Consider the following 11,142-nt stretch of genomic DNA (forward strand, 5'->3'; position numbering starts at 1 on the left):
AAGGACGCCCTCGGAGGAAGCGAGGAGTGAGATGTCTGTAGGACTCACGGTCTGTGGGAAGCGCAGACGGAGCCCCCTGCTCTGGGCCGCCTCTTCCTCCTCCAGTCAGGCCTGCAGGACAGGGCTGGGGACACAGCCCTGCACTGCGCCCTTCCAGAAGCTGACCCTGGGCCTTCTGTACCCACTGAGGGAGCACAAGGCCCTGGACCACTCGTAGCGGGATTTGGCCTTGGGGTCAGGAGACAGCATAACAGAGCCCAGTCCTGTCTCTGACTTGCGAGGTGACGGTGTGCTTGTTTCTGGCTCCTGGCTCTCCCTTTTCATCCCGATGGCCACACCTTGACCTCTGCACCTGCAGCTTCCAGAGACCTAATGGCTGCCATCTCGTTTCCACAGAGCGACCTGTTGGACGTGAACCAGATTATCAAGGACTTGGCCTCCATGGTGTCCGAGCAAGGAGATGTCATTGGTGGGTACCCCCAGCACCCAGCGAGCACCCCCTCCCTCCCAGGTGTGGGCAGAGGCGAGGCCAGGCCAGTTCTGGAGGGGCTCCCCTCCCTCCCCATCTCCTCAGGGGTCCCGCAGACCCTCAGGAAGCCCGGGGCATGGGAGGCTCACCCAGGAGGGGGCCTGCCCGTTCCACCCACTGAAGAGTCCCGGCTTGCAAGCCCCCACCCCCCGGGGCCTTCCTCCCCAGCAAGGACTCCCCAGGATGAGGACAGGTGGTCCTGGGTGGGAGGCGGGTGGGCACTGCCGGGAGCCGCCTCGGGGTGCTGTGCTGAGGGCTCCATGTCAGCCGCTTTCCAGGAGATGTGTGTGGTGGGGACGGGACGGGGCTGCTCAGGAGGAGCCGGTGTCCCTGCTGCGTCCACGTTCCCTCCCTGTGAGGGTCTCCGCCCCAGCCGCCCACACCCCATGGCCTCTGGCTTTTCCTGCTGCTTCCCGGGTGCCCTGGGATGCAGGGTAGGGACTTGCAGCCCTCTTCCTGGGACAGTGAGGCATCTCCTGGTGCCCAGAGCCACGTGGCCACCAGCTCCCAGCAGGATCCTGGGGCTCACCCGCCCACCCACTCAATCTCTCCACCAGGTTCCTCATGGAGCCGTGGCCTCCCCAGGGGCCCCCGGGGGCCGAGAATAAGTCTCCTGCCTCTCGGGCCTCTGTGCTGCGCCTCCATGGAGTCCTGCTCCTGCTGTGGGGGAGGGAGCCCAGAGAGGGGAGACCCCCCCCCCCCGGGGAAGGGAGCCCAGAGAGGGTCGGGCCGCAGTGCCCGCAGGCTTTGGTCCGTGACACTAGCCGAGGCCTGCTCCTTACCTGTCTGCCGGCCTGGGCTCCTCGGCCTGGGCCGCTCTGAGCTGGGCCGCCCGTGGGGCCCCTCTCGCCGGACCCTTCGTCTCCGTCTCGGGACGTGGTGTACAGAATGCTTTGTGTCATCCAGACGGTCACTCGGACCCAGTGACGGCGTCTCCAGGGTGGGGAGGTGGCCAGGGCCGACCTGCCCTGACTGTGCTCGGGGCCCTGCGGGGGAGGTGGCACCTGGGGACCAGGGCAGCTGGTGCGGCTGTTTCCAGGAGGATGGCTGTGGGGCGGGGTGCTCTGCTCTCCGCCCCCCGGGCTGCCTGCTGCCAGCCGCCCGGCAGCTCGGCCCGCCCCTCAGCCCCCGGTGCCTTTCCAGGGTCCAGCGGCAGCGAGGCCACGGGCCGGCGCAGCTCCAGCCCCGAGCCGGCCGTGGCGGCCCTGCTGCCCGGGCCGGGCTGCGCGCCCCTGCGGCCGGGCTCCCACTGCCGCACCAAGACGCGGAAGCCCAACTTCAGCCCCCAGGAGACCGAGGTGCTGGTGCGGAGGGTGACGCGCCACTACCCGCTGCTGTTTGGGGCGCTGCGGGGCCCGCCCGCCCGGAAGCACCGCGTGTGGAGCAAGATCCTGCAGGCGGTGAACGCGCTGGGCTACTGCCGCCGAGACCTGGGCGACGTCAAGCACAAGTGGCGGGACCTGCGCGGGGCGGTGCGCAGGAAGCTGGCCGAGCGCCCCCGCGCCCCGGGCCCCGTCCTCACACCCGTCGAGCGCATGGTGGCCGAGACCTTCGCGGCCCCGGGCCCCCCAGGCGAGGGCCGGGCCCCCGAGCCCCTGCCAAGTAAGTGGCCCCCCCAGCCCGTGGAGCCGCGACGTGCGACCACCGAGAGCCAGGCCCCCGGGGGCGCCGTGGCCCCTCTGCGTCCAGACGGGGAGCTGAGGCTCCAGACCGGGGTGGGGGCGCCTGAGGGAGCTGCGGCTCAGAGACAGGCCCGCCCTGGCCCCGGGCGCGGGGTCCGTCTGGGGGGCCCCACCCGCTGCCTCTGGAGCAGCTGAGGTCCGGCTGAATCCCGTGCGTGGGAGCCAGGCATCCTTTCCTCCGCCAGCGCCCAGCTCAGCTCACCCCCAGCCCCCGCCATGCCCTGTCTTGGGTGGGGGGGGCCTCTCCTGTCCCCGCAATGTGCCCTCATCGTGGGGGTCCTCCTCCCCGGGCTGCTCAGCCCCCAGACCAGGCCGGGGGTCTGGGCTCTTAGCTTCCCAGCACGTGGTGAGCCCGGAGCCCCCGGCAGGGCCCACCTTGGCGGGAGGTTCTGTGCCTGGTGAGGAAGCCTTGGGTGCTTGGCTGGGCCGTCTCTGCCGCCTCCAGCGCCGCCTCCTGCCCTCTCCTCGTCCTCGTCCTCGTCCTCCTCCTCAAGACGCCACTGAATGTCCGTCGGGAGCGCCCTCGCCCACTGTCCGTTTGTCACGGCGGCTCCACCTGCTGAAGCGGAGCCCCTGGGCCCTCCTCTGCCTCCTTCCGGGAGCCGCGGGACGGACTTTGGGGATGAAGCCGGAAGCAGGACCAGCCCCCTCCTGAGGGCCACAGATTGGACAGCAGGACTCAGCCTTGTGGGGAGAAGCCGGGGCACAGACGTCCCCAGCGGAGGCCCCAGCAGACTTTCTAGTGGGGGGTCTGCACAGAGTGAGCCTGGACCCACCCGGATGCACAAGGACCCAGGACACAGCCGTGCCCTGGGCGGGACTCGGTCGTGGGCCTGGACCCTGGGCAGGACTCGGTCATGGGCCTGGATCCTGGGCTGGGTCAGGGCCTGCCTGCTAGTCCAGGAGAGGCCGCTTGCTCTCCTTCAGCAGAGCCAGGCCTGAGTCGGGGCTGCTGCAGTGTGGACACGCCGTGAGGGCCGACGGGACCTGGCATGGGTGGCATGGGTGTGGCTCTGTGCTCGGACCCGTCCCACAAGTCCCCAGCCCTGGAGGGAGGCAGGAGCCGGCGGGTCTGCCCTGGTGGGCCCTGTGCGTGGTGCGTGGCTCCGCAGCTTCCCTCTTGAGGCCCAGCCCAGCCCAGACGTACCCACCCACCCTGCTGGGCCAGTGCCCCCTCTCCTGGACCCCACGGCTCCCCGGCTCTCCTCCATCAGGGCGGCCAGCTGACTGTCCCTTGGTGCTGTGAGCTCCTGGGAGGGGCCCAGTGCTGACACAGCGAGGTTTGTTGGACAACTGAGAGAGGGTGGTGCAGGGCCGCCCTGGTGGGGCAGAGACCAGGTGAGGAAGTGGCTGCAGTGCCTTCTTTGGGGGGGGTGCTTCTCCCTCCGGGTCGCCCTGGGGCTCGGGCAGGGTCAGGCCGCAGGGCAAGTGCCGCTGCAGGGCTGAGGGCAGCCGGTGGGCAGAGTGCAGGGCCCCAGGGCTGCCTGGGCTGCAGAGCTCGGGCTTCTCCCCACTGCTGGCTGTGCTGTGGGCGCCCCCGTACGGGTCTGGGGGCGGGTCCCCACGCACGTGGTTGTGGGTCAGAGAAAGAACCAGCTGGGCGTGGGACCCCAGCACCCTGCCGGCCCCACACTGCTGCCCTCCCCTGTACAGGGCACTGTTCCTGCCTCTCTGCCATCTTCTGTGATGGGATGTGGCCTGCCCTCTGCCCACTGGGTCTGGGGCACAGGTGGTTCCTGTTCCTGTAAGGTGGTGGTGACAGGGGTGGGGTGAGGAAACAGGGTGGGTCCTGCCTCGGGGCAGCTGTGAACGGACAGATCAGGCTGCTGTCCGCCCTCCTTCCCCTCTTCTGCCAGGGCTGGCTGGGGAGGCAGTGCCCTCCATGTGACAGGCCGTGGGCAGCTCTGGTCTTCCGGGGGGTGGGCAGCACTGCACGCAGGGAGAAGTGGGGGCGCCCCAGCTTCAGGAGGGGCTGCCACATCCTCTCCTAACGGGGTCCCTGTGGAGGGGCCGGACTCAGACCGTGGGGCAGGGAACGCAGGAAGATGCCCCCTGGAGCACACCCACAGGACCGAGGGGACGCTGTGCCCAGGTGGCATCTGCCGTAACGGGAACCTTCGGTGCCTCAGGCCCGGGTGGTACGCAGGTGTGCGGTGTTCCAGGGAGATGCATGAATTTAGCCATTTCTGCTGCCAGGGTTCTCACCAAAATGCATGAACCCGGAGCACGTTCTCTTCATGGGAGAATTTACTCAAAGCGTGTTTGTGTCTGACGCGTCAGCCGCAGTGGCCGTAGCTGGCCTGTGCCGAGGGCCTTGCCCGTGGCAGACGTCACTCGCCCGCTCGTCTGGGCAGTGCCGGGGTCTTCCTGTTGGTAGATGAGGAAACAGTATACAGAGTTGTCCTGGGATCCCACCTGGCTTCAAACCCAGTTCCTGCTGGGGTCCAGGGCCACTGTTCTAACTCACCACTGCCCCGCATGTCCTCCGGCAGAGCCCTGCGGCCCTGGCAGGGCCAGGAAGGATCCCTAAGTGCGGAGTCGCCCCCGCGGTGCAGATTCCCAGCAGAGCCAGGCTCGCACCCTTTCCCACGTCGGCTGCTGCCGGCCGAGGGCCACGTCCAGGCTCTCTGTGCTGAAGCTCGGGCCGGCCACTGCCCGCGCTGGGCGGGGGACCGGTGCCCAGCCTCTGCTCCACGGGAGGCTGGTCTCCCCGCTCAGGCCTCCGAGTGCCCACCAGCAGGGCAGATGCTGTGCCCGCCCTCCCCACGCCCGCAAGCCTGGGCTCCCGGGGTCGCCCTCGGGTGGCCTCGGGGTCCCCACTCTGTAATTGCTTCTGTTGTCTTGATTTGCAGATAGTATTGAAGCCGGCCTTGAGGCTGCGTCCTCGCACGCAGAGGCGGCCAGCGAGCTCCTGGCTGGGGCCAGCCGGCACCAAGTAAGTCAGTGCGAGGGGACAGCCTGCAGCCCCCCCCCCCGCTGCCCGCGCCTGGGAGGGGCCTGCCTGTCCAGGGGATGCTGTGGGGGAGGGAGAGGCAGGGGCTGCGGGGACTGCGGGCCTAGGGTGGTTGGCACCGCCTCCCCCTAGTCTGCACGCCTGTCGAGGGCACAGCAGAGACAGCGCCCACCAGCCGGGTCTCGCTGCCCAGGCTCGCGGCTGTGGCTCCCAGGTGTGCGGCACCCTGAGCCGCTGCTGCAAGAAGCCCTGCGGCTTCTCCTTTGCCTTGAGGGCAGGACGGTGGTGTCGGTACTTGCCGCCTTCCTGGAGGGCTGGGCCCTGGAGGGGCTGCCTGGCCTCCCGCTCCTCTACCTGCTGGCTAGGCCGCGTGTGGCTCACGTGCCCCTGGCCTGACCCTGGCTGGAGCTGGCAGGGCCCTTTGTGCTTGCAGCAGGCAGGACTGGGCATGGGACCAGTGGACTGGCTCCGGGGGTGTGAGGACAAGGGGCAGACCTCTGCCTGCCTGAGATGGCACTTCGGGCAGCCCTGGGGCCAGACGTGGGGCCTCTTTGCTGACCCGCAGCCACTGCGCGAGCCCCTGCCTGGAGCAGGCAGCCTGAGGCCTGGGTCCAGTCAGCAGGGTGTGTTTGTGTCTGTGTGTGCGCGCATGTGTGTGTGTGCACGTGTGTGTTTGTGTGCACGCGTGCAACAACCGTCTTCTGCTTTCTCTGAGTCTCTCGCCGGCCCTCCGAGGGCAGAGTGGAACCCCAGAGCCCAGCCCTCCTGGCGCATGCGTCCTGGGGTGGGATGGGAGGACAGTCCAGTCCAGTGACCTGAGGGCCCTGGGCCAGCCGAGGCAGGGAGGGCTTCCTGGGGGAGTGCCCAGCGGGAGCTCTCCTGGCGGAGGGGACAGAGGCCAAAGGAGGGGCTACCCAGGGGAGCTCAGGGCACCGCCGGCCAGAGTGCGGACAGCTGTGTGGGGGCCTTCGGGAGCGGGGAGAGGTGGCGGTCGATGTCCTCGTTCCCGGGGAGGGGGGAGGCTTTGAGGGGGGCAGAGCTGCGCCTGGAAGGGCTCCGGCGGTCCTGGTGGGGAGGAGCCGGCGCAGGACGACGGGCTGGTCCGCAGCAGGGCGTGGGCGGGGCCGCGTGGGGCCGAGCAGCCCTCCCAGCAGTGCGTGCTTCTTCCTCTGCCTCCTCTCCATTGGGCATCCAGATGGCAGAACACACGCGGCCCCGGCAGCTGCAGGACTCTGTGAGAGTGCATCGTGAGGGCGGAGGCTGGGCCCGCTGCTGGCCCCCCTTTCTCTGTCGGTGGCCACCAGACTCTTAAGTCTGGGTGACAAAAGTCGGCCACACATAACAGCTGACGAAAGCTGCACCAGTGGGGGAAGGGGGTTGGAGTTCGTGTCTGCTGATGCCAGCTCGGGGCTCTGCCCCAGCCGTGGCCCCCACCTTCCAGCACGCGGAGTGGGGCCCGGCCTCCCCCGCGACCTCTCCGCCAGGCTCGATCCTCTAAGGGCCACCCAGAGTGGAAGGTACAGGCTCCAACTGACAAGCAAGGTGGACTCACCGGAAGCCCAGGGCCCAGCCTCTCTGATGGGACCTCTCTGAGTGGCAGCCTGCCAAGGGCCCTCCCCTCCAGAAAGCCTCCCTGAGAGGAAGCCGCAGAGAGGCTCCCCCCCCGTGAGCATCCGGGGCCGTGAGTTCTGAAGGATCAGCAGGTTCCTGGACCAGCGAAGCCTGGACCACAGAAGGAGGATGTGACAGTGAGGAGGAGGACGAAGAGGAGCAGCAGAAGGACGAGGACGCGGTGGCGGCAGCTCAGAAAGCCCCCTGTGCCCATGGACACATCAGGCTCAGAACCTCTGTCTGCTCCCAGGGAGCCTGTGCGCCCAGCCCTCGGGGTGGTGCTGTCACCACCCTTTTCCCGTCACAAAGCAGGAAGCCCTGTGCCATAGATGAGGTGAGTGGGGCTCAGACCCAGGAGGTAGGGCCCAGAGTCTCCACTGTGTAGTACTGTCCTCCTGCTCCACGGCAGTTCCGCGTGGCACGTCAGGAGTGTCCAGCAAGACGATGCCACCACAGCCTGGGGCTCAAGCCCAGTGGGTTTTCCCTGGCATCTTGGTTGACTTACCCTTCATGCTCAGCTAATTGGAAGGTTAGGGATCCCTCAGCCGGGTCTTTCATTTGCAGACTAGGGTTTTGGGGCCCAGAGACAAGAAAGGTTTTCCCAAGATCACACAGCTGTCAAGAGGCAGAGATGGTTTGGGAGCCCAGTTTGTAGGATTCCAAGTTCTGGCTTTCCCTGCTGCCCTGGGGAAGCTCTGCTTTTACATACACTCACTCATCTTTTTCAGGATGTCCACTTGGTGGATGGGTGGATGGACTGAAAGAATGGAAGGATGTATACACAAGTGGATGAGTGGATACCTGGATGGACGGATAGAGGTGTGGGTGGATGGATGGATGACGGGTGGATGAATAGATGGATGGGGTGGATGGAGGGATGATCGATGGATGATGGTGGATGGATGATGGATGGATGGATGGGTGGGTGGATGGAGGGATGATGGATGGATGAATAGATGGATGGGGTAGATGGATGGATGATGGATGAATGGGTGAATGGATGATGATGGATGGATGGGTGGGTGGATGGAGGGACGGTGGATGCAGGGATGACGGGTGGATGAATAGATGGATGGGGTGGATGGAGGGACGGTGGATGGATGGATGGTGGATGGATGGTGGATGGATGATGGATGGATGGGTGGGTGGATGGAGGGACGGTGGATGGATGGATGGTGGATGGAGGGACAGTGGATGGATGGATGGTGGATGGATGATGGATGGATGGTGGATGGATGGATGGTGGATGGAGGGACGGATGGATGGATGGTGGAGGGATGATGGATGGATGGATGGGTGGGTGGATGGAGGGACGGTGGATGCAGGGATGGTGGATGGATGGGTGGACAGACACATACTTGGGTGAATGGATGGGTGGGTGGTTTGAGGATGGATGGCTGAGAGATGAACAAATGGAGGGATGGACGTGAGGAAGGAGGGTGAAAGGAAGGAAGGAGGTGAGTAGACAGACAGATGGGCGGGTGCTTGATGCACAGACGATGGGCAGATAGATAAGGGGGTGGATGAGTGGGTGGCTATGAATAGGTAGGCAGATGAGTAGACAGGATGCTGGGTAAGAAAATGGCCAGCTTGGTGGCGGGCGGATGGACAGCCAGAAGGTACCGTGGCGGGGGCACCTCAGCTTTGGAGCCACCAGGTTGAGGTTTAATCTCGGTGTTGCTGGAGGAAGTCTCTCACCTTCTGAGCCTTGGTGTCCAGTGAGGGTGCTGCTGGTCACTGCAGGGGGGCCCCTGGAGACCTAAATAGCTGCCCATGCAGAGGGCCCTGTGCAGGGGGCACCTCTTGGTGTCGCCCCCTCCTGGCCGGCGAAGGCTCACGTTTCCTTGTCTCCCTCTGCTAGCTGACGAGGAGGACGAGGGCTCCGGCTGCATGTGGCTACCCCTGCGGACACTGGATGGGCCGAGCCTGCCTGAAGCTGACCCCCTGGACCTCCGAGGGGCCTTCCCTGCGTCCACCTCCTCGCCCTCTCCGCCCACCTCCCCGGCCTCAGCACCCCCGGCAGCCACCTTCCCCGGGGCCTCCCGGCCCTCGCCGCCCTCCTCGGCAGCACCCCAGGCCTCCGGGAAGCCGGTGGGGACTGAGGCCTCGGACTTGGAGCAGCGGCTGCTGGACGCCCAGCGGCGGCAGGGCACCCTGCTCTGGTCCTGGTCCCAGCAGCAGAGCGCGCTCATGGCGCAGCAGAATCTGCTGCTGCAGCGGCTGGCCGAGCAGAGCCAGCGGCTGGCCGACGGCGTCGAGGCTCTCAACCGGACCCTGGAGAGGCTGGTGGAGGCCCGCCCGGCCCGGGGTGCCTCGCCCGCAGTCCCGGACAGCTCCCCTGGGGGCGGAACAGCCTGCGGCCCGGCCAGAGGCTCCCAGGAGGTCTTCTCAGGGATGATTCTGAAGGTGGAGGAGGGGGTCTAGGGTCTGGCCTCGGGCTGCGTGCAGGGCGGAGACGGGATGGAGCCAGCGCGGACACAGGGCATCCACCTGGGGCTGCCCCCTTGGTCCTGCCCTTGCCAGTGGGGCTCAGCGACGCGCGTGGAGGGGCCTCTGAGAGCTGCTCGGGGACGGCCTGTCGACGGGGGCAGCGGCCGCCCCGTGCCCACCTTCCTCTGACCCGCGGAGCCACAGGGAGAAGCATGAGGGCCACAGTGCCCTCGGAGCGCTGCCTCGGGTGTCAGGACCCTGGAAATGCGGCTCGAGGCGGGGCACCGAGAAGGAGGGACTCCTGGAAGCCCCTCCCTCTGCGGGTGTACAGCCTGGGGGCGGGGCGGGCCCTGCATCCTCAGGATTCTGGCCCAAGGGGACCACGGCCCGGGCTTGCGGGCATTTCTCTGACCCTGTGTCGTGGTGTGAGGTATGTTGACGCGTGTGTGCGTGTGTTCCTTGGTACCGGATGGCGGGGGGTTGCCGGTTTGTACCTGTTGACTTTTCTTGGAAAAAAATATTTTCTTACGTAAGCATAAAGTAACAACCAGGAAGGCTGTGGTGGTAACGGGGGTGATGCCGATGCTGACGAGACCTGCACTGACCTGTGCCATCCTTGCGCGGGCGGAATCTCTGCCCTCGGCCCCGGCCCCGAGCCCTCCCCGGGTTTCAGAGCCGCCTCGCCCGCTGCCCCTGGCCCTGGGCAGGCCCTGGGCAGACCCCGGGGCCGGCCTGATGCCTGGCCCTGTTCGGCAGGACTGGGCTGCAGCGGCACAGCTTGGGTGGCCGTCGGCGTCCTCACAGCCCTGGCCTCCCCCCGCTTCCAGCTTGGCCTCTTCCTTCTGCTCCAGACTCGCGATGAACGCCTTTTCCGGAAGCAGGAGGCGGAGGGCTTGGCCTGAGCTGGACCGTGTGCTGGTCACAGGACAGCACGGTCCCGTGGGAGCTGAGGCCGGATAGAGCCAGCTCAGTGGGAGGGTGTTCCCTGGTGTTGACGGTGGAACCAGCAGCGCGGCAGTCACTCTTGTCCACGGACGCAAGCCCACGCCCCATCTGCTGGCTGCCCACGCGCCTCTCCCCCCCCACCCCCGCAGCCGGATGGCTGCATGAGTTCCCCGTGGCCGCCTTGCCTTCTGCCCTTCAAAGCCCGGGCCAGCTCGGTGCCACCCCGGGGTCTTCCTAGAGCTTCAGTCCACGTGAAAGGGGCGGATCCTGCTTGTCTGCCGAGGTCGGCTGTCGCCTTTCTGTGGCCTGAATGCTGCTTTCCCGCGTTATTGGCTCATCCTGGTCAACCCTTACGCTGCTCCCAGCCCAGCCCTGACCCGGCCCCACGCTGAACCCTGACCCCGGTCCCATGCTGATCCCTGCCAGTCCCCTAATTCCTGTCGGGAGCCTCCCCGGGCTGGGCCCCGTACTGAGACCGAGTGCTGAGGGGACAGAGCCACCAGGACAGACGAGGTCTGTCTGCCTCCACAGCCCGGGTGCCTCCCCCGCGACCAGAGCCCCGTGGGACAGGGAGTCTGTCAGTCGGGCCGTGGGTCTGGGGGTGCACAGGGGCGCTCGGGTGGCAGTCGGGGGGGAGGGGGCCTGCCTGCGGGGAAGGGGACCAAGGCTGCCTGTTATGCTCTCAGACCTGGGGCTCTGGAAGCCCCTTCTCCTGGGAATGGGGTGGGGTGGCCGGCAGGTCCCTTCAGGAGGAGGCCGTGGTCTTGGTTGAAATAGGAGCCGGTTGGAATGGGATCTCTGCGGGGGAGGGTCCGGGCGAGTGAGCATGGGAGGCGGCGGGGAGCTGTCTGACTGCTGGAGGGGCTCCAGCCAGGGTCAGACCCCGCTCGCTGCCCTTCTGGGCTCTCTGCCCGCACTCTGAGCGGGTGCCCAGGACGAGGCGGACCTGGGAAGGGAGTGGGGGAGAGGAGAGCCACCTGCCTGGAGGGCTG

General features: G+C 67.0%; 1 protein-coding gene across 7 annotated transcripts in view; it reads left to right on the top strand.

Annotated features, from left to right (window-relative positions):
- The window catches only part of TSNARE1 (t-SNARE domain containing 1), an 84,353-nt gene extending 74,594 nt beyond the window's left edge, over positions 1 to 9,759 (top strand). For 3 of the 7 annotated variants that reach the window (XM_047783134.1, XM_047783136.1, XM_047783135.1), the window contains exons 12-15: positions 397 to 469; positions 1,673 to 2,131; positions 5,064 to 5,146; positions 8,637 to 9,759. In XM_047783134.1, coding sequence (XP_047639090.1) covers positions 397 to 469; positions 1,673 to 2,131; positions 5,064 to 5,146; positions 8,637 to 9,173 — 1,152 coding nt within the window. In that variant the 3' untranslated portion in view covers positions 9,174 to 9,759. Of the gene's footprint in view, positions 1 to 396; positions 470 to 1,672; positions 2,132 to 5,063; positions 5,147 to 6,359; positions 7,110 to 8,636 lie in introns of all 7 variants that reach the window. The other 4 variants (XM_047783138.1, XM_047783140.1, XR_007135374.1 and 1 more) reach the window with 3 other exon arrangements.
- Positions 9,760 to 11,142: the final 1,383 nt, after the last annotated feature.

This window comes from Phacochoerus africanus, chromosome 6 (genome assembly GCF_016906955.1).
Source record: "Phacochoerus africanus isolate WHEZ1 chromosome 6, ROS_Pafr_v1, whole genome shotgun sequence".
NCBI classification, from domain to species: Eukaryota; Metazoa; Chordata; class Mammalia; order Artiodactyla; family Suidae; genus Phacochoerus; species Phacochoerus africanus.